Source organism: Dermacentor andersoni, chromosome 3, assembly GCF_023375885.2.
Source record: "Dermacentor andersoni chromosome 3, qqDerAnde1_hic_scaffold, whole genome shotgun sequence".
Classification (NCBI taxonomy): domain Eukaryota; kingdom Metazoa; phylum Arthropoda; class Arachnida; order Ixodida; family Ixodidae; genus Dermacentor; species Dermacentor andersoni.
In genome coordinates this window covers 2,220,529-2,247,675 of record NC_092816.1, presented here as the reverse complement: position 1 = coordinate 2,247,675, position 27,147 = coordinate 2,220,529, and the positions used below count along the sequence as shown (strand labels likewise).

General features: G+C 48.5%; 1 protein-coding gene across 1 annotated transcript in view; it reads left to right on the top strand.

Moving 5' to 3' along the window:
- Positions 1-27,147, top strand: part of LOC126520633 (monocarboxylate transporter 9-like) — a 168,167-nt gene that overhangs the window by 55,617 nt on the left and 85,403 nt on the right. The window contains exon 2 of the mRNA XM_050169430.3: positions 20,880-21,060. Coding sequence (XP_050025387.1) covers positions 20,880-21,060 — 181 coding nt within the window. The remainder of the gene's footprint in view (positions 1-20,879; positions 21,061-27,147) is intronic.

The following is a 27,147-nucleotide window of genomic DNA, read 5'->3' as shown; positions in this document are numbered from 1 at the left end:
ATACGTGCAGTGAACTTTCTTTCCAGTGACAATTTTTTGCCCTTTATCAAGCATTTGTATATTCCATTGTATCTTCGCATTTCTAATGAACGAGGGCGAGTTAAATGAAAGTGAGCCTACCCACTCCGCGCAATAATGGTTCGGTTCATTATCTGCGAGGCATGCGCGTAGCACACAGGCATCTTTCATTTACAAAAGCGACACGAAAGATGTGAGGGTAAATGTTTCTTAATGCTCTCATACACTGTATTGAACATGCTTGCGTGACGTAATGGACACTTCAGAAGTTGAGCAGCGGGGTACCGTGAATGTTTTGACACCTGAAGGTGGTTCCCAAAAGGAAATTATTTGCCGTATGGCTGCCGTGGATGCCGGCGCAAATAATCTTGGTTCTCAGCCATGTGCCATGCTCTTGGCTGTTGAGGTGCGATTGTTGCCAGACCTCAAACACAGCTCCCTCTTGCTCTATCAGTCGAACGCTCACAATGGCAGCGTTGCCTAGCTAAAGTTGTGCATCGCGCCATATAGTCGTTTGATTAGGAAGACGAATTAACGCAAACACATATTTGTCTTAAATAATGGGACTTTTGATAAGCACATTCGAGAATAGTCTCGATATCAGACGCTTTTATCGGTCGGTACACTTCACTTGAGTCGAGGGCGCATTTTCAAAGCATTCCTTGGCGGAGGAAAGCTGAAGTAGTGTTCATGAAACGCAAGGGCGCCTTGAGTGAAGGAAGCCCCGTCGCCTCGACTTGGCTTAGTCGAGGAGAAGCTTCAAGTGCAGGCGTGTTTAAGAATACGGGAGTGAGACCTCGGGGAGCCAAAACCGAAGGCTCCCGAAGATCAAGTGGGTGGCTCCGCCCACGAGGGAACCGGGAGATCAAGTACCGCCACAATGTAGCGGGCCCTCTGGACAGCCTGGAGTTGAATGTGGAGATTGCTGCTCTTGAGATATTCCTGCCATTGTTCTTTCGTGATGGGTGGAGAGGCGTTAAGGGCTGGGCGCAGCCAGAGCATGTGGTCAAAGGAGCATGAGTCATGACCATATTTGGGGCACGACTGTGAGTGTTCAGGATCTATCTTGTTAAGGGACCGAGCAGTGGGATACGAACGGGTTTGCAGGAGTCTTAGTGTGGTAGCCTGAGGTTCGTTCAATTTGGTGTGAGGGGGGGAAATGTCCTCCTGCTTAGTCGATAATGAGAAACAATTCCGTAGAATGTACATAATGGATCTTTGTGGATGTTGACCTCGTTCCAAGCCTGGCTACCCGCCCGCGACAGCGCGGTGCGTGAAATCGCGCGCTCTCCGGTGGGCCTGCTCGTTAGGATTACATCCAAGCGGGTTAATTGAGCTATCTAGATGGGCTGGGAACCGCGAGATCTGGTATCCTCCTTCGGTACTCTCCCTAGTCCTTTGAAATGCTTTAATCACAACACTGTACGCCTGTTCACATATTAGGGCGGACGAGAAGGATCTAACCGCGGTGCGCGAGTCCGAGAAGACGATAGAGGGAACTTTTGAGCTGTGAAAAGCCAGAGCGATCGCCGCTTCCTCCGCCACATGCGCAAACTTCGTATAAACAGAGGCTGCATTGACCAGGTTGCCCCCCGCGTCTACCACCGGGACAGCGAACTTATCCCCACTGTCATATCTGGCAGCATCGACAAAGAGGGCATCTAGTTTCTGCTGATTGATCTTTATAAGGATGGACTTGGCTCTCGCGAATCTTCTACCCTGGTTATGCACTGCGTGGATGTATCGCGGGACGGGGTCAACCATGATGCGAGCTCTGGTTTCCCGGGTCAAGCTAACTTTGGTCGCCGGTTCATGTCTGGGTTGGATTCTTGCTGCTCCTAAAATCTTAATCCCTGGCTTAGTGAATGAAAGTCTCATTATCTGAGCCGCTGTGTGAGCTTCTATTAGCTCATCGATGGTGTTATGGAGTCCTAGCTCCAGCAGCTTGTCAGTGCTTGTGGACTGCGGAAGGCCGAGCACGCGCTTGAGGCCGGTTCTGATTAGGGAGTCGAGCTCGGCCTTTTCCGCTTTACCCCAATTAAGGTACGGCGCGATGTAGATGACATGACTCAGGAAGAACGCCTGATAAGCTCTGAGCAAATTATCCTCTTTAAGACCGCCTCTTCGATTTGAGACGCGGGCTACCAGTCTTAGGACATTACTAGCCTGTCCAGTGAGCCTGTTGAGGGCCCTCGAGTTACAGCCCTTGGCATCAATGAGAAGACCTAGTATCTTGACCGAGTCCTTCCTGGATATGGGATGCCCATTTTTAGCTCGAATTTCTATCGGCAGAGTTTCCAGAGGCGCAAGATTTCTGACCCCCTGTCTGGACTGGCGGTATAACAGTAGCTCTGATTTAGCGGGGTAGAGTTCAAGGCACGTCTTTGAAAGAAAATCTTCGGTAGCCTCCAACGCGCTTTGTAACGAGTGTTCGAGCATGGCTAGCAATCCGCCCGGCGCCTAGATCGTAATATCGTCCGCATAAATGGCGTGACCGACGTTTGGGATTGCAGCGAGGCGAGTGGAGAGTTTGGGCATGGCTATATTAAATATGTAAAACAATGTATAACGTTACTTTGCCTGTCTGCGTTTTTATTTCGCTTTATAATTATATAACCATGTGAATACTTCTCTTGTTAACCCCCCCCCCTTATGTAATGCCCAATCTAGGGCCCTTAAGGGATAATAAATGATGATGATGATGATTAAGTGTGGGGAGAGGACTGAGCCCTGCGGGGTGCCGCAGGTGCCTAGTTCGTAGGGTCCTCCCGTGAACATGCCTAGCGGGAGGTGTGCTTTGCGATCCCCGAGAAAAGATCTGGTGTAATCATGAAACCGCTGGCCCAGGTTCAGAGACGAAATCTCCGTCAGGATGTGTTTATGCGCGACCCTGTCGAAGGCCTCGGAGAGGTCCAGCGCGAGGATCCCTCTCACGTCGCGAGTAGGGTTATCAAAGATTGCTTTCTTAAGCAAAAGCATAGCGTCCTGTGTGGACAACGCCTGGCTAAAGCCGAATAGGTTGGGTCTAAAGAGCTCCTTGTTTTCAATATGTTCAGTGATTCTGTTATGTATCGCGTGCTCCGCAGCCTTGGCGATGCATGATGTAAGGGAAATAGGGCGCAGGTTATTTATATGTGGAGGTTTTCCGGATTTGGGTATGAGTACCACTTCTGCGGTACGCCAGTCTATCGGGACCTGTCCAGTTTTCCATAACTCATTTATTTTGGCCGTGACTATCTCGATTGCCCTACCGTCTAGGTTCCTGAGGAGTTTGTTCGTTATTCCATCAGGTCCCGGGGCTGATCTGCCATTTAGATTGAAGAGAACGTGTCTGATCTCTGACACGGTGAAAGGTTCGTCTAGATCAGGTGCCGAGAATCTCATGCAGTTCACACGCTCTACCGAGCGATCCGCGTCTTTGGTTAGGGGGAGATAAGTACGTGCTAAGTTGTTGGCTAATTGCCTGTCGGTGAGACCGATTGCGATTTGCTTCTTAATGAGCCTATCCGTTGCGAGGCTAAGGGTGTCCTTAGACTGTTTATCGTTGAGGAGACTTTTCAGTAAGCTCCATTTGCTACCTCTTCGCATACGCCCGTCCGTTTCGGTACACGTCTCATCCCGTTGCTGCCGGGCGAGCTGGGCCGAATAGGTTTCAATCTCCTTGTTAAGAAGCTCGATTTTCGATCTGAGGCTACGATTAAGCTTTTGGGTCTTCCAGCTGGCTGAGAGAGCGTGTTTGGCCTCCAGAAGGTAAACAAGTCTCGAGTACATTTTAGGAACTTCAACATCCGTAATGATTTCTTTGGTTGCTCCTTTAATCGCCATGTTCAGATTATCTAGCAGATCTGCATACGTTTCGTCTGGCGGGACTGTTTCATTTCTGATTTTTCGGAAAAGGTCCCAGTCCACATACTCATATCTCGCGGGTGGTCTGGGTTTGACACGCAATAGAATTTCAAGTATGTAATGGTCACTGCCTAGCCCCTCCTGGAGGTTGTCCCGCGTGCACTCGATACCTCGGAGGAAGGTGAGATCGGGAGTCGGATCTCGACTGACCAAATTACCGGATCTGGTGGGGAGCCTTGGGTCTGTGACGAGTATGAAGCCGAGCTCTGCAGCATTGAAGGCCAAGTTCGTCCCTTTTGCACTTTTGTAACTGTACCCCCATCCGTATTGGGTGCGTTAAAGTCACCCGCAACAACGAGAGGCGCGTTTCTCGCCGCCCAAGACGTGGTGCCTAGTAATGTTTTGAAGTCTCTTTTCCTGTCCGATGGTGCGCTGTACACGTTGAGAATTAAAATTTTAGAATTGATTGTTCTGTTGGGTACGATCTCTGTTAACTGTGTCTCGAGGCCCGCTTTGTACGCGCGCACCTCGTGCTCAACGAACGCGATGTTCCTTCTGATTAGGGTAACGATACCTCTGCCCTTTTCTCTCCTGTATGCTACCGTGCGGTACCCCGAGAGGAAAATTTCAGCTGTACATAGCGTTTCCTGTAAGAATATAACTTGCGGCTTGCCCCAATAGACCTGATAAGCTGTCCCAATGAGGCCTTGCACCTCTGGAAACTTGCGCAGTTCCACTGCCTGAGTTTCAGATTGTTGCTGTTTGCGCTCGGCGTTTTGCCTACTCAGTTTGCGCGTTATCAGCATGACAGATTAGGATTATTGTTTCGGGACAAAATACAACCCAATGGGTGTAACTTTTTTAAGAGTGTACACTCTTAAAAAATACACCCTTTGGGGCTTATGTTGTCCCACAACAATAATCGTCATCTGTCCTTCCCGCGTTTCCTTTCTTGAAAACGCTGCGCTCATTACTTTCATGTCGAGAATCATCTGCCATGCTGATAACGCGCATGCCGTTCGTGAATAGGAAGTACTGGGTTCGCAGCGGTAAAGAAAGAAAACGCGGGCGACACAGATGAGGATCATTGTTTGGGGACAAAATACAGCCCAAAGGGCGTAAATTTTTAAAAGTGTACACTCTTAAAAAAATTACATCCTTTGGGGCTTACCTTGTCGCACAACAATAATCGTCATCTGTCCTTCCCGGGTTTCCTTTCTTGAAAACGCTGCACTCGTTACTTTCATGTCGAGAATGCTCCGTCATGCTGATAACGCGCATGCCGTTCGTGACTAGGAAGCACTGGGTTCGCGGCCGTAAAGAAAGGAAACGCGGGCGAGACAGATGAGGATCATTGTTTGGGGACAAAGTACAATCCAAAGGGTGTACATTTTGCGAGTGTACACTAAAAAAAGTTACACCCTTTGGGGCTTATCTTGTCCCACAACAATAATCGTCATCTGTCTTGCCCGGGTTTCCTTTCTTTAGTGCTGCGAGCTCGGTAATTCCCAGTGACGAAGGGCTTGCGCGTCATCAGTGTGACACAGCATTCTCGACAGGAAAGTAGCAGTAGCGAGCGTCGAGTTTTCAAGAAAGGAAACGCAAACAACGCACATGACGATTATTGTTGTGCGACAAATATGCACCCCAAAGGGTGCAACCGTTTTAATAGTGCAGAGCCGATATACACTCTTAAACAAATGTACACCCTTTGGGTTGTATCTTGCCACACAACGATAATCGTCATCTGTCGTGCCCGGAGTTCCTTTCTTTAACGCTGCGAGTCCGGTATTCCAAGTCACGAAACGCAGGTGCGTTATCAGCATGACATAACATTGCCGACTGGAAAGTAGCGGGAGCAGCGTTTTCAAGAAAGGAAACACAAACAAGGCAGATGACGGTTAATGTTGTGTGGCAGATAGACACCCCAAAAGGTATAAACTTTTTTAAAGTGTAGGCATGACTCGAAAGCCGAGTCTCCGGACTACATACGCTGTAGCAGCTATTACGATAGCAGCTGCAGTTTGTATTACCGTATTAGTATTACCGCAATTAGAAGTCACAACCATACCCAGTGACCCAAGATGGTCCCATGGTTGGTTTCGAAAGCCGTTCACTCAGCAAAGCAGCCCGATGCTATACCCATTAGATCACGAGATATCTGGCAACTCAATTTGGCATGAAAGCGCTTAAACAGAAAGATAGTCCCCTAAGACTGTGTGAAGTTGCCAAAGTCTAATCACATTAAAAATCAATTTTATGTGTAAAGTTTTCTGCCGAAATTTCATGCCCACTTGGAGACGTTAAGGACCGAGAATGATACTGTCCCACTTTCTCATCTTGGCACAGCACGTACACTGTATTTGCTGTAGGTATTTCTCGATAATAAGCCAAATTAATTTCTTCACCGTGTGATATGTCCTTCCTACTGTACTTAATTGTTTTAATATAAAAAATAAGATGGCCAGCAAAAGTTGCTGATAACCGGTGCTAGTCTTCAGCGCCTTCTGCTAACACCACCGGAATTTCGGCTTTTCATTTTATGCTGAAATAAGTTTTATTTAATTTTACCCTGTTTGGCCTTTCGGCGAAAGAGCTTGCGGCTCGTTCTACAATTTGTCATAGCCGCGAACACGTTTGTTGTAGCAGAAGCTTGATGTGGGCGAGTTGGTTTTTGCATACTTGATGAAAAGAGCGCTGCGAAGACGCGGACTAAGAGAACAACATGTACGACGGACAAGGCGCTTTGTTGTAGGACGTCATGAGTACTGTGTAACGTAAAAGAGAGAAACCTGGAGAGCGGCTGGTGGCATGTCTCACAGATGGCTGAAGTAAGGGCGTGTGCGGAATCTCCTATGTGGCTCATGCATATTTATGCATGATGATCACACGCGGCCACAGTGTCTGTGTGAGAATCGGATCTTTACGCCTGTTACCCAACAAACCGACATGATCGTGCAGACAAGTGGTGTTGAAGATTTAATTACATCTTATTGCGGAAAGCTGGGGCATGTTATTTCAAGAAGCACAGCATTATAAGTACAAATATAAGGACAGCCAGAGCGAAGCCAAGTGAACGCAAATGAATTGCTGTTCGCCCCAGAGGCGGCCACGCCTATTGATGCTGCCAACTCCCAGCAACAGAATACAAGGTCGGCCGCCGATTTCTGCGGAGCGCCGCGAAGAATTGTTTTCATATTTCTCGTTTCCTCTTTCCATTTTTCAAATTTAGCCGTCTCTTCATATATTTCTATATATTTTTTAATTCGGGGCTTGCCACACTTTGGTGGTGTAGAGAGGGCATTAAATTTTTTTAACTTTTTGTGAAGCCCCAATGCCAATTTTCTGTGAAGCCATCATATTCATGGGAGGGACAACTCAGTGTTCGCGTTCGAGTCTCCTTGTTGCGGAGGCAACATCGCTTACCCACGGGACATCGGCCGCGAAGGCTAGCGGGCAACCGATGATGGGAGACTCGAACGCGAGCACCGAAGTGGTCGCTCGCTCAGACAAGCCAAATTGATAGTCACTTCAGCAACACATTCGAATGCGTTGTTACTTCGTATTACTTGTTTTCCCCCACCAAAGGTCATGGGTTCGAGTTCCTTAATTGACGTTATCTTAATTAACAGTGCCTTCATTAACTTTGCCTTAACACCAATGGCCGTGGGTTCGGCTTCCACATAAGCTTCCTCCCCGCAGTGCTTCTTCTCCACTTCGCCGCTCCTTACATTTTGCTTCTACTCGTATTGCCCCTCCCCCCTTTTTTTCTCGCTCTTCTTATTGCTGTTGATGTCCTCCCGACATGCTATCGTTACCATTTTTCTTTGTTTTGTCTCGGTGTCATTCCTTCAGCTTCATCTGCCGGGATGAAGCTCGAGGGTTCGACTGCCACCGAAGGTCGCGGGTTCGAGTGTCAGAATGAACGCTAACTTAATTAACTTCGCCTTTTTTTTCCATGATGAGGGGCATCAGAGCCAGCTGTACAAGAAGACTACGACGAACGCACGAGCAGTGGCACGAGTTCACATCACCTTCTCTACCGCACGCCGCATTTTCCAGCATGAGGCGTTTAAGGCTTTCACCTTAAAAACGAACATTTATTTTCGACGTTTCGGCCGGGCTCCGGCCTTCATCGAGAGTAGGAGTGCGAGCACCCAGACCTCAATTCATACATTATGTCTGCAAGGGTGAAGCATATAAAGAAAACGTAGCCTAAACGAAGAACAAGAGCAACATTCTTCTGGTAGCGGCAACTCTTCCCATGCTCTATGCTAACACGTGACCCCTCTTCCCTGAATTCCAGTGGCTACGGTTTTCCACTTTATATTTCATGCGCTCCTCCCTTGTGGACGCTGCTGAATGTACGCGTGTTGGTATTCATGATGCCGTACGTTTTAAAGCGAAGCGTTCTTTGCCGCTGCCTTGGTCTTTCCCACTGCTGCTGTTGCTGTCTGGTGCACCGCTTTGAGGAATGGTTAAGAGGGTGTATATTCATCGAAGGCACATGGCAGAAAAGAAAAGAGACGCGAGAAACTTGTTTGGACCACACCGCGTCGAATGCGCCCAATGCCCTCGGGAGCTTCCTGGGCGTCGCCACATTATCCTTTTGACAGCTGAAATTATCCGGTACCCCCCGCAAGCGCTTACCTTCTCCCAACGTGCAAGTCCACAGGCAAGCTACATAGAATGGAAGAGAGGAGGGGGAGAAGGGGAAGGGAATGGGTAGAACCGACGCAGTCGCGAAACGAATGAATAGCAGCCTTGCCTCTCCTACAAGGGAGGGAGGGGTGGTCATAGGGAAAAGCTGGTGTGAGAAGGCAAGAAAGCGCTGGATAAACTTAAGTTCAAGCTACGGTATGGTGCATTTCTGCAATTTCTGAAAAATAAAGCCGTGCAACTATGTCTAGCGGACAAACTTACTCAGGGCGTGCAGACACGCTCGTGCACTTAGCATTAGGGACACGTTAAAGAAAACTACGGTGTCAAAATTAATCTGGAGTCCACCACCACGGTGTGCCTCATATTCCCATAGTGTTTTGGCACATACAGACCCATAATCCAATTCAAATTAATTGCTTATGCCACGATGCGTTGTGCCATGTGAGGCAATGACAACGCTCAACCCTCTCAGATGTTGTAAAGTATGGCGCCTCCCTTTGTCTTTTGTGCACTATGCAGTCAAGCAGCAGTGGTGTACGCTGGGTAATGGTTAACATCAACTCACCACTCTCGTGCAGTATATAACGTTGAAGAAATTAAACGTTCGCCGTCAACATCACCGATAATTATCGTCAATCAAATCAAGCACCACAGAAAGCATCGCTTACATCGATTCCCACAGTGCGTGAGATCTGCATGATTTTTTTATACGCTTCACCCTTACAAAGAAAATGTATGAATTGACCACTTGCAGAACTACTACCGCGCATGCCTCCAAAACCAGCCGGGGCGACGCGTTGTGAGCGCCATCGCCGTGGTTGGAAAACAAACTGCGCAGCTCGGGCAGCCCTTTGTAGTGTTACGTTCCCCACGAACGTGACATATGCCGGACAACTGCGTCGCTATCGGTTGCACGAGCCATTATTATGGAAATGTAAATAGTAATTTATTCAGATTTCCATCCGCGAAGGTTAATGCGGAGAGAAAGTTTGCCGACGGCAGCGGTGAAGCGGTTGAACCCTGACGGAAGACCGTGGCAGACAACAGTGCATTCTAGCATCTTTGGTCCGTGCAGGCGACTTCCATTCTCTTGTCATCTGCTGCCAGTGCAGCAACGCTGAGCAGAAGGCGAGCGACGTGCCGGCAGGTCTCACTGAGGCTGCAAATTACAAAGAATGCAGTTTTTCTTCGCGCTCGTCACTGAGTCAATCTGAGCATATGCGAGTACGATTGAGCGCAATGTGAAAAACGGCACAAACAGGTACGGTCTGTGTCACTTCGTGTCATTTTTGAGTCTGTGCTCGTCTTCCGTACGCGTCAGTTAAGTTGCACTCTCTTCCACCATGACTTCGAATCAACTTGCCCAACTATCTGTCTTGATATGAGAATTCGCGCGTGAACGGAAGCGAACTGGCCTGCGGAAGCATGCGCTGCCCATATTTAAGCTAATAAAACGTATAAAATAGGTTTACGTATGCCTTGAGGCCTTAGCGTCCGCAAGAACACCCTGAATAACGTGCCGCGTACATATGCCGCATGCGCAATTCGGGATACGGTTTGGTACGCTACAAGCATGCAACACAGCAATTTGGCAACACAGTACGAGACAAATACCATATTTGCACGCTAGCTCGTATAGTACATCTACTGTACCGTGCAACAACTAAGATTTCGGGGAATGCGACGGGCACAAAGTACTCACCCGGCCACATATACACAGTGCGCTCCGGCAATGTCGCCAATGGCTTTCGTGACCCATGCTGTAATCACGTAGATGCCGACTTCATCGATGGCGCGCATGTAGCATGTATGACGCCAAGCGCAGGGTCCGCGGTGTTTACGTTAAGTTTTACCTTCTTAACTTAACCTTCTTCTAAAGCCCATCCGCGGCGTGCCTGACAAACAGACGAAGTCTTGCATGCAGATAAACCGACGCTTTCTCGCTTGTCATCTGGCGCTCTGAGAAGTCAGTTGTCCATCCCGTTTGCAAAAGCGGCAAGGGATGAAGGTCTCTTCAATCATATTTAAGGCAGGTCATATGCAACAACAAGAGAACGTCGACGCTTTGACAAAACGTGAAAGAAGCTCTGCAAACACAACGTCGCTACTCGATGCCGCCGTACCAAAGCCAAGCTGGAGCGCGGATGTTTTCCAACCAAGCGGCGGGACACAATCTTCCTGTTTTGCACGCTAGGTGGCGCTCCGACTTCTTTCTAAAACGCACGCACTCTGCATTGATATAGTATCATAGTATTTGCAAAAAGCCGTGCAATACATGGCGAGAAAGCCGGTAAAGCAGGCAGTACGGGTGAGGGGTCCCTCAAGGCTGATGAGGAGACAGGTGAGAATTGAGAGGGCGTCGAAACAACCGGCACACAATGTGATGTCGATACTAGGCTGCAGAAAATGGAGGCTTTCCAGGAAGAGCTTCTCGAACAGGTGCAAGAGCTCAAAAATGAGCTAAACAGGGAGAGTGAGGCACGGAAGGTAGTTGAAAAAAGACTTGAAGCAGCCGAGGAAAAGCTGAACAGGGCTGCCATTGTGAACGAGAATGTGCGTGACAATGGAACGCAGACCCCCGACGCGACACGCGAGGGAGGGTCACAGAAAAAATTGGAGGACGCTTAAGCTTCGCCTTCAAGAGTGGAACGCGATAGCGTTATCGCACCCCGTTCGCACCGCCTACTCAAACGCGCTACGCCGGCCAAACGTCCCGATCGGCACAGATAGCCGGGCCCCGACGCGCCATGAACGCGGACGCGATCATGGGGCGAGTGGCGCGCCACGTGTCGGGGCAGCGCCGTACATTGCGAGGAGGGGGTCTTCTGTGTTTGCCGCAAGATGGCTCTGCGTGTGCGCAGAGCGCAGAAGAAATATAGCGGAAACGTACTTCGCTACCCGTGAAACGGCGACTTCTGTAAGTTACATGGCCATAATTACCAATATACACCGCAGTATAACTTTCTACGGCACGTTTCTAAGGCAACACCGCATTCACTAGAGGCGATTTTGTCCCGTTTTGAAGGAACGAGCTCGTGGCTGAGTGGTGGCGTCTCCGTCTCACACTCCGGAGACCCTGGTTCGATTCCAACAAGCCCATCTTGCAAAATGTTTATTATTGATGAACTGCCTTCTGGGATTTATCGCTCACGGTCAACGCCGCTGACGCCGACACCAACGCCGACGACACCGGCTTTTCTGCGACACGAGCTCCTTAACGCTGTCGCGTTAATACGTCGAACGCAGGCAGGGTGATGAAGTGTTAGCTGGAAAGAGCAGCACGTACCTTGAAGCCGCTACGCGGAAAATGCAGGAGCCCAGGGGACAATGCCCCTTGTCGATTCCGAATCGCGCGGAAAATGACAAAGGGAAGCAGGGAGAGGTAGGAGAGAGTGAAAGGTTGATTATCGCTGGCGATTTAAACCTGGCGGGGTGCTCAAAAGCAATTGTGGAGAGGGTGAAAGGCAACAAAAGAGTGGCGGTAGGGACATTTCCAGGGCGCACACTGGGTTCTGTCATGGAGCGAGCAAAAGAAAAGCTCGCGGAAAATGCTCACGTGCGCAACCTCGTCATAGTAGCGGGTGGGCTAAATGACGTCCTAAACAGGAAAGGGCCAGGTCTAGCCCAGCGCTTGGCGAAGGGGGTGGACGACTTGCGTGAGCTATCCCCTCAAGTGCAGATCGTGGTGTGCACGGTGCCGGAGGTGCCTGTGCGTGACAGTCACGTACAAAGAGCCGTAGTGGCTGCTAATGAGGCAATATGGAAAATGAGCCTAGAGAAAGGCTTCGAGATTGTCGAAGTAAACAGGGAAGTAAGAAGTTGTGTGGTTTTAAAGGAGACGGGATTCACTTCAATTACAGGTTAGCACGAGAAGTGGGCTGGCGACTTGGTGGTCGCGCTGTTGCTTTTTTAGGGGGCCCGCGGGCGCTCAAGAAGTCAGAGTAGATAGTAATGAAGAAGGTCCCCTAGGGGAACATCAGAAGAGCATCACCGTCGATAATAGAAAAAGGAGGAAAACAAGAAAAAGAGCTCGCCATGCAATAGGCTACATAAACATGCAGGGTGGCGGAAGAAAGGAAAAGTGGGCAGAGATTGAGGAGCAGTTACACAGAGAACAAATAGGGTGTATGCGGTTACAGAAACGCACCATAGAGAATCAGAAGAGCCGCCAGTTATTGAGAATTATGTTTGGGAAGGGTGCAACAAAACTAAGTTGGAAAGAAAGGGGGGGGGGGGGGAGTCGGAACGCTCATCCATCAGGGAGCCAAATGGAAAAGAGTAAATTCACAATGTCAAGAGCATCTTTGGTTATCAGGTACAATGAGTGGGCTGGGCGTTACGTATTTGTTGACCGGAAAAATTGCACAGAGAAGAATAAAGAGTTAGTGGAATGCATAAGCGCATAAGGACAGGCCGCCATTGGAATATGAACCTGGCAACGTTTAACGCTAGAACGTTATCTAGTGAGGCGAGTCTAGCAGTGCTATTGGAGGAATTAGAGGGCAGTAAATGGGATATAATAGGGCTCAGTGAAGTTAGGAGGCCAAAAGAAGCATATACCGTGCTAAAAAGCGGGCACGTCCTGTGCTACAGGGGCTTAGCAGAGAGACGAGAACTAGGAGTCGGATTCCTGATTAATAAGAACATAGCTGGTAACATACAGGAGTTCTATAGCATTAACGAGAAGGTGGCATGTCTTGTTGTGAAACTTAATAAGAGGTACAAAATGAAGGTTGTACAGGTCTACGCCCCTACATCTAGTCATGATGACCAGGAACTCGAAAGCTTCTATGAAGACGTGGAATCGGTGATGGGTAAAGTCAAAACAAAATACAGTATACTGATGGGCGATTTCAATGCCAGGGTATGTAAGAAGCAGGCCGGAGACAAGTCAGTGGGGGAATATGGCATAGGCTCTAGGAATTGGAAAGGAGAGTTATTAGTAGAGTTTGCAGAACAGAATAATATGCGGATAATGAATACCTTTTTCCGCAAGCGGGTTGGCCGAAAGTGTACGTGGAGGAGCCCGAATGGTGAGACTAGAAATGAAATCGACTTCATACTCTGCGCGAACCCTCACATCATACAATATGTAGACGTGCTCGGCAAGGTGCGCTGCAGTGACCATAGGATGGTAAGAACTCGAATTAGCCTTGACTTGAGGAGGGAACGGAAGAAACTGGTACATAAGAAGCCAATCAATGGGTTAGCGGTAAGAGGGAAACTAGACGAATTCCAGATCAAGCTACAGAACAGGTATTCGGCTTTAACCCCGGAAGAAGACCATAGTGTTGAAGCAATGAACGACAATCTTATGGGCATCATTAAGGAGTGCGCAATAGAAGTCGGTGGTAACGCCGTTCAACAGAAAACCAGTAAGCTATCGCAGGAGACGAAAGATCTGATCAAGAAACGCCAATGTATGAAAGCCTCTAACCCTACAGCTAGAATAGAACTGGCAGAACTTTCTAAGTTAATCAACAAGCGTAAGACAGCGGACATAAGGAACTATAATTTGGATAGAATTGAACAGGCCCTCAGGAACGGAGGAAGCCTAAAAGCAGTGAAGAAGAAACTAGGAATAGGCAAGAATCAGATGTGTGCGTTAAGAGACAAAGCCGGCAATATCGTTACTAATATGGATGTGATAGTTCAAGTGGCTGAAGAGTTTTATAGAGATTTATACAGTACCAGTAATACCCATGACGATAAGGTGAGAGAGAATAGGCTAGAGGAACTTGAAATCCCACAAGTAACACCGGAAGAGGTAAAGAACGCCTTGGGAGCTATGCAAAGGGGGAAGGCAGCTGGGGAGGATCAGGTAACAGCAGATTTGTTGAAGGATGGTGCGAACACTGTCCTAGAAAGATTGGCTGCCCTGTATACACAATGCCTGATGACCTCGAACGTACCGGAATCTTGGAAGAACGCTAACATAATCCTAATCCATAAGAAAGGGGACGCCAAAGACTTGAAAAATTATAGACCGATCAGCTCACTGTCCGTCGCCTACAAAGTATTTACTAAGGTAATCGCAAATAGAATCAGGAATACCTTAGATTTCTGTCAACCAAAGGACCAGGCAGGATTCCGTAAAGGCTACTCAACAATAGACCATATTCACACTATCAATCAGGTGATAGAAAAATGTGCGGAATATAACCAACCCTTATATATAGCCTTCATTGATTACGAAAAAAGCATTTGATTCAGTCGAAACCTCAGCAGTCATGAAGGCACTACGGAATCAGGGTGTAGATGAGCCATATGTAAAGATACTGGAAGATATCTATAGCGGTTTCACAGCCACCGTAATCCTCCACAAAGAAAGCAACAAAATCCCAATAAAGAAAGGCGTCAGACAGGGAGATACGATATCTTCAATGCTATTCACAGCATGTTTACAGGAGGTATTCAGAGACCTGGAGTGGGAAGAATTGGGGATAAAAGTTGATGGAGAATACCTTAGCAACTTGCGATTCGCTGGTGATATTGCATTGCTTAGTAACTCAGGAGACCAATTGCAATGCAGTCTCACTGACCTGGAGAGGCAAAGCAGAAGGGTGGGTCTGAAAATTAATCTACAGAAAACATAATAACATTTAACAGTCTCGGAAGAGAACAGCAGCTTACGATAGGTAGCGAGGCACTGGAAGTGGTAAGGGAATACATCTACTTAGGGCAGGTAGTGACCACGGATCCGGATCTTGAGACTGAAATAACCAGAAGAATAAGAATGGGCTGGGGTGCGTTTGGCAGGCATTCTCAAATCATGAACAGCAGGTTGCCACTATCTCTCAAGAGGAAAGTGTATAACTGCTGTGTCTTACCAGTACTCACCTACGGGGCAGAAACCTGGAGGCTTACGAAAAGGGTTCTGCTGAAATTGAGGACGACGCAACGAGCTATGGAAAGAAGAATGATAGGTGTAACGTTAAGGGATAAGAAAAGAGCAGATTGGGTGAGGGAACAAACGGGGGTAAATGACATCTAAGTGGAAATCAAGAAAATGAAATGGGCATGGGCCGGACATGTAATGAGGAGGGAAGATAACCGATGGTCATTAAGGGTTACGGACTGGATTCCAAGGGAAGGGAAGCGTAGTAGGGGGAGGCAGAAAGTTAGGTGGGCGGATGACATTAAGACGTTTGCAGGGACAACATGGCCACAATTAGTACATGACCGGGGCCGTTGGAGAAGTATGGGAGAGGCCTTTGCCCTGCAGTGGGCGTAACTAGGCTGATGATGATGATGATGATAAGCGCTGATATTAAGGGTTTCGGGAGTGGTGCTGAAATTGTCCTATTAGGTGACATGAATGCCCACATACGGATTTAGATGGCTATACCGACAACAACGGGAAGTCAGTGCTAGACTTTTATGAGCAACATAACCTCGTGATCGTGAATACAGGGCCTAAGTGTGAAGGACAGATCACGTGGGAAGTGGGAAACCGGCAGTCGACGATTGATTACGGTCTGATGACAGAAGGAATTCATGATAAGTTGAGAGAAATGGTGATCGACGAGGAAGGGTTTAAAAGCATAGGGAGCGACCCTAAACGCATCATATTGAAAATGGAATATGTAGTTGGGAAAGAGAGCAAGGAGAGCGAAATGGCCAGTCCAAATTTGAACGCTGAACAAATAGCAAATACAGTCACTAGAGTTGAGGAAGAACTTGGCAAATGGCCAAGTAAAGAGTGGGAATATGGTGAGCTTCCAAGTGTAATAACGACAGAAATACGGAAAGAGAAACAAGATGTTCGTTGGAAAGGAAAAAAGAAACCGAAAAGCTGGTGGAACAAGGAGATACGAGAAGCGATCGCCGAACGACAGAAAGCATCTCGAGAGCACAGGCAGGCAAAGAAGGCGCAGTTGCCACAGGATGAAGTAACTAGTAAATGAGTAATATACCGGGAGAAAAAGTCTATGGTTCAAATACTGGTGCAAGCAATATTAAACGATGAAAGTGAACGTTGGTTGTCAGAAATAGGCCACACCTAGAATATTTTGGAACCACATAAAATTATTAGGCAGGAAGTCAACAACAATACAACAACATATTCTAGACGAAGATGAAAACAGACTGGAAGGAGAAGCGGCAATAAATTACATCCGAAAAGCAACAGCCGAATCTTTCCAAGGCAATGGCGAGGTTATACTTGATGAAAAAATGAGCATGAAAGAGACTCAAGGGGAAAAGCCGCTGCTGCTGACAAATTTAAACTGGAAGAAAGCGGAAGAGAAAATTCCTAAGCGCACAGCCACAGGGCTAGACGAGGTTCCCGTTAGGCTGATAAATGAACTAGGACCAAAAAAGTAGGGAAGCTCTGGTGAAAGCAGTGTAAAAAACTTTAAAAGATAGACGAATACCATACAGTTGGCGACAAAGTAAAATGAATTTAATTTATAAAGGTAAGGGGGAGAAAGCCAGAATTCACTCTTATAGACCGTTGACCATTATATCGGTAATATACAGGCTAGCAATGAAGGCAATCAAATTAAAGCTTCAATCATGGACAGAGAATAATGGCATTTTGGGAGAGCTTCAGAATGTCTTCAGAATAGGTAGGCGTTTGGATGATAACTTTTTTCTTCTTACTCAGTGTATTGAAATATCAAAAGCAGAAAGCAGACCGTTGTATGTGGCGTTTTTAGAATTTACAGGAGCCTACGACAACGTAGACCGCAACATCTTGTGGGACATTCTGCAAGGGGAAGGCTTAGGTAACGATTGTATACAGCTTTTGAGGGAGGTTTACCTAGAAAATACCGTTTGCGTTGAATGGGAAGGGATGAGGGACGAGGAGAAAGTTCATATCAACAAGGGACTGAGGCAGGGGTGCCCTTTATCCCCGCTGCCGTTTATGATCTACATGGTGAGGATGGAGAGGGCGCTAGAAGGAAGTAATATCGGCTTTAATCTCTCATACAAACAGGCGGGTACAGTAATAGAGCAGCAACTCCCAGGTTTATTTTATGCGGACGACATTGTGTTGCTAGCTAACGAGCAAAGTGATTTCCAACGTCTGGCTAATATCTGTAGACAGGAAGGCAACAATTTAGGTTTGAAATTTAGTGTTAGAAAATCAGGTGTTATGGTATTCAATGAAAATAGTGAACAGACAGTGGAGATACAGGGCCAAGAAATACCGCGGGTAACAGAATATAAATACCTTGGTACATGGATAAATGAAGGCAATGGATATATGGAAACACAGGAAAAAACCGTAGCAGTAAATGGGAAGAGAAATGCAGCCATAATGAAGCACAGAGCGCTATGGGGATACAATAGGTACGAGGTCCTCCGAGGTATGTGGAAAGGTTTAATGGTTCCAGGACTTACTTTTGGAAATGCGGTGGTTTGCTATAAATCAGGGGTACAATCAGGACTCGACGGGAACCAAAGGTCAGTGGGTCGCCTTGCATTGGGCGCTCACGGGAAGACTACAAATGAAGCTGTGCAGGGTGATATGGGCTGGACTAGTTTTGAAGTGAGGGAAGCTCACAGTAAAATTGAGTATGAATGACGGCTGAGGAATATGGAAGAAAGTAATTGGGCTGGGAGAGTGTTCAGGTATCTGTACAGGAAAAACATTGATTCACAGTGGAGGAAAAGAACTAGGAAGCTTACCAGCAAGTATGTGGCCTGTAGGGTGAACAACACAGCAACAAAGAAGGTCAAGCGGAAAGTCAGAGAGGCTGAATTAATCTCATGGGTGGCGGCAATGGAAAAGAAACTAGCAATGAGTAACTACTTATGAGGAAAAAACGAAATCAGGAAAGAAACCATTTATGATAACTCAAGGGAAGCTCATTACTTTTCGAAGTGAGATGGGGATGCCTTAGAACACGCATCTATAAAGCGAGATATAAGAAGGAAGAAGAAGCATGTGCTTGCTTTGGTAAAGCTAGGGAAACTACGGAGCATGTTTTATTAGAATGTGAATACGTCTACCCAGCGGTCGATTTAGGTACCACTGGCCTCTTTGAAGCCCTTGGGTTCAGAGGGAGCAGTGGTAAAGCAAACATGTCCGCAATAGACATTAGTAAGAGGCGACAGGAGGGTTGGTGGAAGAAAAGTAGGGAAACGACAAAAGACGGAGAGGTACAAAAGCACAGTTCGCAATAGGGGATCAGAAAATTTGGGCGTGGTAGTTCATAGTGTCTTTTTTTTTCTTTTTGCATTGTTTAACCTAGGTAGGATATTAGGCAGTATAGTAGCAAGAGCTTGGTGGCGCAACCCACCGCCCCGTTCCAAAGGGGACGCTCATAACATCCGTCCATCCATGGTCAATTGAGCCCATGGTGTCTCCAAACGCGCTCTTGATGAAGGCTGGACCCCGGCCGAAAAGAAGTCTAAATTGAATTTTTGCGATAGAAATTACATGGATGCTCCAAGCGCATTTTTGCCGCCGCCGCGATGTTCCTTATCAGATTAAGGGCGATAACACCGTCAACGCGCGCCGTGTGTTGTATGTGCGAGTGAAAGCGAGCGAGGAAAACCGACGATCGGGGCTCGTTCTCGCGCGTGCAAGGGAGGAAAGTGGGGAGGAAACACGACGTCACGCATGGCACCCGGGGAAGATAATCGGGGAGGGGTGGTATTGTACTGCGGCAGAAAGCGGGCCTTGTGCGGCCGCGCGCGCCGTGTCTTGAAAGCGATCTCCGTTGGGCTCGAGTTTAGCTGCTCCGACGGCTCTCACCTGTGTGCGCGCTGCGTTCTCGCCGCTCTGTTTGTGCTGAAGCAATCGGCCGCAGCAAGGCACTCACTACTAGCTGCCGCACTTTCTTAACAGCAAGTATCCACTGCCTTCTGGTGTGATGTACTCATGTTTGCCTGTGACACCTTGCTTGTTAATTTAGATAGTAAGCGGATGTTTACATAGGCGTATCTACCAGGGCGGGGGAAGGAGGGTACTTGGCCCTCCATAGTGAAACGTGGGGTGTCAAGGTATGTCATTTGACGCCCGCCCCACTTTTGAAAGAGGGCATTTTTAGGCTTCACGCGGGAAAGTTGAACAAATCTACAGCTGAAGCTAAATTTCGTTTCTTAATAGAGTGACCACATAAGTACACTGCTTTTCTTTGCTGCGCATCCCCTGCTTGGACAGTGAAGATTGTCTCGGGACGCCCTGTGGCGTACGACCCGCGGGATTCACCACAAACGCTCGTGATGCGGAGAACGCCTGGCGCTGAACAGTTACCGTTCTAACAAATGTCAGATTGTGCAACCTATATCATGCCCAATTTTTGGGACTGTTATATGTGTACTCGCGAACAGAATCAAATTGCTACAATTAGTCTGCGGACGAGGGTCTGGATAAAGTATTATAATCAGCCGCGCGCAACGACTCGCGTGCCTTATGGCATAAAGTCGTTGGATTATCAAGTGCTGAAATTATCTAATCTCTGTCCAGAGATAGCCTACATAACGTTGCAGTCTCAGTATCTTATCACCAACAAAAACCAAATCAACCTTCCTACAGGTATAACTGTCGAATTTCATTTTGCAATCGCGACTTACCGCGCATATTGTTACGTCGTCGCACGTGGTGACGCGTGACTTCGCGAATTATTCCAGGCAACATCTGTTATTTGTGTGGTCTATGGCTCGAATTGACGAATTAAAGTTTAGAGAAATAATAAGACACACAGACGCAATGTCTTCGTGTTTTTCGCTTTACTTCGCACCGAAGCAAGAGAGGCGTGCTTCCGCTTCATCTGCTTGTTCCCACAGTCATACAGTCACATGCCCAGGTTCCGAAACTATGCCATATTCTACCGCGTTCCATCATGTGATCATGGTCTCCGATCCGCTTGTTCTGCCTCAGTATTCGTGTAGCACTGAATTATACCGCTAGTCATGTGTCTTTGTGCACAGGGCGCAAAGTCGTGCACTGCGCGAAATGAGACAATCGCAACAGCTCGCGCGCAACGCCGTCAGCAGAAGTGCGCACCGTCGCAGAAAAAAAAGCGAGACGAAAAAAAAATGAAGGCGGTGCCCGTGACGTATGCGTCACGCGATCCTCGAGGTCCGGTATTAAAGAACGCAAGAAAGGAATTTCGCTTGCAGAGGCTAGACCGTGCGCGTGGAGAGAGTGTCTCGCTTGGCAGTGGACCTCGCCTACTGAAATCATGGGTTCGCGGCACTCACATATTTCTATCTCGGCTATTAATGAGCGGATTTGAAGATAAAAGATTGCTGCAGAACGCTCCCTAGAGGACACATAACAACTTCCAGCGTATAACCAAAATTTGCTATGGGGCCTGGTGAGGGGCCCTTTAAGAACTTTGGATAGAATTGGGGAAGAATATACGTGGTGCTTTAGCTGAGCCATGATTTTGCAGAGGGAGGAGGAGAACGGCCAGTGGCTGATCGCCTTCTCGTGCGCCTGGATGAACTTCTTCCACCGCGGACTGATCCGAGGCACGGCCGTCGTCTACGTGCAGCTCATCCAGACATTCGGCATCACGCGGGAAGAGGCCGCTCTGCCCCTCAGCCTCGTCTCCGTCATCGGGGGATGCTCGAGTGAGTAGCGATACTCGCAGTAAAATGTTGCACGCTGTAAGGCTATCCTGACACACGCAATGGCACAAACCCTGCTTTGAAGTGTTAACTGCTGTAGCAACACTATTTGCTTAACACAAACACGCTTCCAAACAAATTATGTGACAGCTAAGGCGCTTGTGTGTAAGATAAAAGCAGTTCGGCTTATGTGAACACCCGCTAGGACACATGGCCCTATTGCAAAGAAATCAGTGCCCTTGCACTCTGTGAAGAAGGACGACCAGTGACGCTGTGTATGCGGGCCCCTTTACTTCAAAGTTCACCTCCACCGCGTGTCTTCCCGGCATTACCCTATCTACGGGATCGGTCCACGTATGCGGAGTGCTTAACGCCTACTTCACCTCCGCCGCGGGTCGGCCCGGCATGGCACTATCTCCGGGACCGGCCCACGTATGGGGAGTGCTTAACGCCTGCTTCACCTCCGCCGTGGGTCGGCCCGCCATTGCACTATCTTCGGGATCGGACCACGTATGTGAAGTGGTTAACGCCAGCTTGACCTCCGCCGCGGGTTGGGTCGGTATCGCACTATATCCGGGGTAGGCCCACGTATGGAGAGTTCTTGCATACGACACGAACATTTCCATCGAGGGTAGAGGTATACAGATTCGCTGTAAAACCAGCGTCTTCCAGTGCCTGCCAGTGTGAAACTAGAGCGTTTTTTTACACTGTATCGCACTTAGGGCGTTGGCGCTCGCTGGGAGTCACTGGGACTCCAGTGAGTACACTGGGTAAGAACCGGGTCAGCCTGGACGAGACGTTGCTGCTTTTACTGCTGTGACGCTGGGACGCACTGGTTGGGGCTGTACGCGCGCTGGTTCTCGCTGCAGTTCAATGGCTCGCACTAGAAGCTGCACTGGTTGCGTTTGTGCCGCACTGGTTCCAGTATGCAAGGAGGATAGGCGCTGCTGAATATTAAATGCTTTATACAATTTCATCGCTTCATATTAGGCTCTGGTCCTAAATAGCGCTATATATAGCGGTCATAAAAATCTATTTCGAGTCGCAGCTTGCAATAAAGGTGCGTGAGTTGCCCTGTTTCTACATCCATATTTCACACTGAAGATCACTTTCGTTTTTTTTTTTTGCAATTTCCTTTTGACTGGGCGGATAGTTACATTCTTGAACGAAACCAGGCAAATTCAGAGGATGCCTCGTTCTTTAGTAGTTTGTACGTAACCGAAGACTGCGAGTTGTCGCCGTTGTCGAAGTGTCGTGGAGTCGACACTAAACCCAGAAGTCGTTCAGACGCGTTCCAACGGACCCCAAGTTCAAAGCCTACCACTGATTAGCCAGCCACGTACGCCCCAACTGCACATACCCAGTACGTTGCTCTACCTCAGCCGCAAGACCCCGGCAAGTGCAACGGCCTCGATGGTGTTGACGTGGAAGAATCGTTGAGGATGTATGAGCGCGTCAGCAAGGTGAGCAAGTGGGATCCTACCATAATGCTGGCCAATGTCGTGTTCTACCTCGACGGAAGACCGCGAACGTGGTTTTACACACACGAGGAAGATCTAACCAGCTGGGACTTGTTCAAAGAAAAGCTGTCCGACGTTTTTGGTAATTCGACCGGTCGACAACTAGCTGCCAAGCAACAACTCGCCACGCGTGCCCACACTGCTACCGAGTTAGGGTGGTTGCTTGAGCTAGTTCGTAATTTATGATCGAAAATCGAGTCGTATGTCTCCTACATTCAGGACATTCTAGCCCTCTGTCATAAAATCGACACGGCCATGCCAGAAGCGGACAAGATTGGACACGTTATCAAAGGCATTGCGGACGACGCATTCAACCTTCTGGTCTTCAGAAACTTATCGACTGTCGACGCCATCATGAAGGAATGCCGCCGTTTCGAGCAGGCGAAGAGTCGCTGTATAACAATCATTTTACACGGCTTCCAAATACTGCAGCGACCTCTTCCTGTCCCGACCCCCCCGACCAATCTAGCTCGCCACCATGAAGTGGAAACGTGACCCGAATTGTACGCCGCGAACTCGAAGCAGCGTTTCCTGCCTCGCCTCAACAGACGTCTTGGAACAACACTGCTGAGACGATATCGCTGATCCAGTCCGTCGTTCGCCAGGAAATTGCTAATATGGGTCTTCCCGACGCCTGCTCCTTGAGTCACCCTGACACCCGCCCTGCTCCTATGGCTCGGTCCTATCGTAGGCCACCTCAACCGCATCACGAAGAAGGACGTCTACCTACTACCTTGTATCGATGACGCCCTCGATTGCTTATACGGGGCACATTATTTTTCGTCCATCGACCTACGGTCCGGATGTTGGCAAATCGCTGTCGATGACCTACATCGTGAAAAGACCGCCTTTATAACGCTTGATGTTCTTTACCACTTCAAAGGTATGCCTTTTGGGCTATGCAACGCTCCGGCTACCTTTGAGCATATGATGGACTCATTACTCCAAGGATTCAAGTGGTCGACTTGTCTCTGCTACCTAGATGACGTTATTGTGTTCTCGCCCTCATTCAGCCCCCACATTGAGCGCCTTTCAGCTGTACTTGCCGTCTTTCGTAAGGCCGGTCTATAACTCATCTCCAAGAATTGTAACTTCTGCCATCGTGAGATTACTGTTCTTGGACGTGTCGTGATTGCGACTGGCATCCGACCGGACACAGAGAAAATACGCGCCGTGAAAGAGTTCCCTATTCCACTGTTCGCAAAAGATGTCCAAAGTTTCGTGGCCCTTTGCTCTTACTTCCGCCGCTTTGTCAAACATTTTGCCACCATAGCACGCCCTCTCACAGATGTGAAGAAAAGTGTGCCGTTTTCATGGGGATTCTCTCAGGCCACTGCCTTTTTGCGCCTTACCACAATGCTCACCACCCCACCGATTCTAGGACATATCGATACTTCAGCCCCTACAGAGGTGCGCACCGATGCCAGTGGCTACGGAATCGGTGCCGTCTTGGCACAAGTTCAACACGGCCATAAACGTGTCCTCGCGTACGCTAGGCGTCTTTTGTCACCTGCGGAGCGGAACTACTCTATTGCCGAGCGCGAACGTTTGGCAGTTGTCTGGGCAGTGGCGAAATCCCGCCCCTATTTATACGGCAGGCCTTTTTCCGTTGTAACAGATCACCGCGCTCTCTGTTAGCTTTCGTGCTTAAAAGATCCCACAGGGAGGCTTGGACGATGGGTTTTGCGGCTACAAGAGTATTCCTATACGGTGGTGTATAGGTCTGGTCGCCTACACAAGGACGCCGACTGCTTGTCCCGTTACCCTGTACACACGCCAGCCAACGCTGACATGGACGCCTCCGCAAGTGTTCTTTCCATTTCCCAGCTTTCGGACATAGCCAACGAGCAACCGCATGACGCTACTTTGAGGACCCTCATTGACCGCATGGAGTCTGCTCCTACTGATCGATCGTTACGGTGGTTCGTTATCAACGACTGCATATTGTACCGGCGCAGTTTTCATCCGGACCGTCCTCCCCTTCTCCTTGGCGTCCCTCAACACCTCCGCTCAACCGTCCTTCAGGAGCTTCATGACGCCCCAACTGCTGGACACCTTGAGTTTGCTCGCACTTACGACCGCGTGCGCCGCCGCTTCTACTGGCCCGGCCTCGCACGTTCCGTACGGCGCTATGTAGCTGCGTGCAAACCCTGTCAACTTCGCAAAAAGCCAGCGACGCTTCCTGCCGGGTACTTGCAGTCGATCGACATTCCACCTGAGCCATTCTTTCGCGTGGGTTTGGCTCTCCTTGGCCCTTTCCCCGAGTCATGCTCCGGCAACAGGTGGATCGCTGTCGCTACTGATTACGCGACGCGCTATGCCATCACTCGGGCACTTCCCACGAGCTGCACAACCGACGTCGCAGATTTCCTACTCCGAGATATCATTTTAGTACATAGCGCCCCGCGACAGCTCCTTACTGACCGCGGCCGCACTTTCCTCTCCCAAGTCATCGCAGATATCCTGCGCTCATGTTCTACCAAGCACAAACTGGCTACCTCCTATCATCCCCAGACCAACGGCCTTACTGAGCGACTTAATCGGACCATTACTGACATGTTATCAAAGTACGTTTCACCCGACCACAAGGACTGGGATGTGGCCCACCCTTATGTCACGTTCGCCTATAATTCATAACGCCACGATACTGCTGGGTATTCCCCGTTTTACTTACTCTTCGGTCGTGACCCTGTATTACCATTGGACACTTCACTTCCATTGACACAGGATTCGTGGACCGAGTATGCCCAGGACGCCATCGCCCACGCTGACCATGCGCGCCAGCTTTCCCGTACTCGTCTGTTGGTATCGCAGGAATCTCAACGGCACGCTTACAATCGCCGCCATCATGACACCTATATTTCACCAGGCTCTCTCGTGCTACTTTGGTCTCCTTGCCGCCGAGTGGGGCTCTCCGAAAAACTCCTTCCGAGCTACAAAGGCCCTTACCGTGTTCTACGTCAAGTGACCAGTGTCACTTATGAGATAATCCCCGAGACCTCTGTCATGCCACCCGGTTCTACATCACCTGACGTCGTACATGTATTTCGGCTTAAGCCTAACTGTGCCTTCACCGACGGCCGCGTCTGAAGCACCGGGACGGTGTTTTTTCTGCCGGGGGTCGTGTTACGGTGGCAAAAGAGAACAAGGTCGACGTTGAAGACGACGAAGGGGCAACAGCCTCTCGGGATCCTCGGCTGCTGTCTATGTACACCCTGTAAATACACTGTGTAAATAGTTTTATACCTTTGACAATATTATCGCACTGATAACAAAGCCGAGGCGATTCGTGCGCTTCCCTAGTATAATAAAAAATAACAGATGAAAGGTTCTGAGGCTCAAATACACACATTTTAGCATTCACCACGTACCCGCGCCGATATCGGTCCCTTCCACTGAACCTTAAGCCTAGCGTATCCATCGAGCTGAGTCCATCTACACGCTATCAACAAGTCTCACAAAGATATATGACTCTATATTTCAGCTCTCACATTGATGTTCTTACATAAACCATTTCTTCGTGTCTGTAGTGTGAGCACAACAACTGATCAGCGCTGATGTGACGCGTTATGAACATACGTATATGCGCTGTCGCCGAAGGCTGCCAGCACTAGCCTACGCTTCTGAGAGGAAGATATTTGACTAGACAGACTTGCCGATTGAAATGTATTGAACTAATAAAACATTGCATATCTCTTGCACGAATAACAAGAAAAGGCGAGAAAAATTGGCACTAACAGCCCATGCAGCATCCAGCGTGGGCGGTTCGTTTAGGACATTTTTCGAAGTTAAAATACGAATCGCAAAAGAAAAAGTGTTGTGACACTTCCAAGCATACTACTGAATACGCACAACAACTTAATATTACTTTTTCTGATGCAGGCGTAAGGTCTAGTCGCGGGGCGATAGCGCATTTGCCATGTCTGTGCGAGACCTGTCTCTGCGAAACTAAAACTATGCTTGGCTCTTGACATGGCAAATTATCCCCAGATTTTCATGCGCAGGCGTGGTGTTCGAGAAGGGGCTGCTCAAGCGCGTAGTGTGGTTGCTACCTTTTCCCACGTACCTGAATGGATTTCCCGTCTGGACGCTTGTTGTTGCCGGAATTTTGAACTTTCATTGGACTGCGTACCATATGTGCATTTGTTTCTCATGTGTGTTGAAATGTAGTGTAACACTTTTGGATTGACACTGCTCATAATTCTATGCAATGAAGAAAAAAAAAAGAGCAGACGTAGTGTAGTGGTAAGGTACCGGGCTTGGCATCAGTGGGTCATACGATCGAATCCTGGTCGCTCTCATTGTTACTCGTATTTTTTTTTTGCACTAAAACGCTCTGTGCTGCTTTCTGTATTAAGAAATATATACGATGGCAGGCACCGTGTATTTTGCGCTCTAGAGCTGCTTTTCGCACCAGCCCCCAGCGCCTCCCAGTATGTAGCGCCTGCCCAGCGCCTCAGTATCCAGTGAGAGAGAGAGAGAGAGGGCTCTTTATTATAAAAACAGAGAATTTTGCCGGCGCGTATATAACCGCTGGCATGCTACTCTGTATAGGGATGGGGAATGGGAT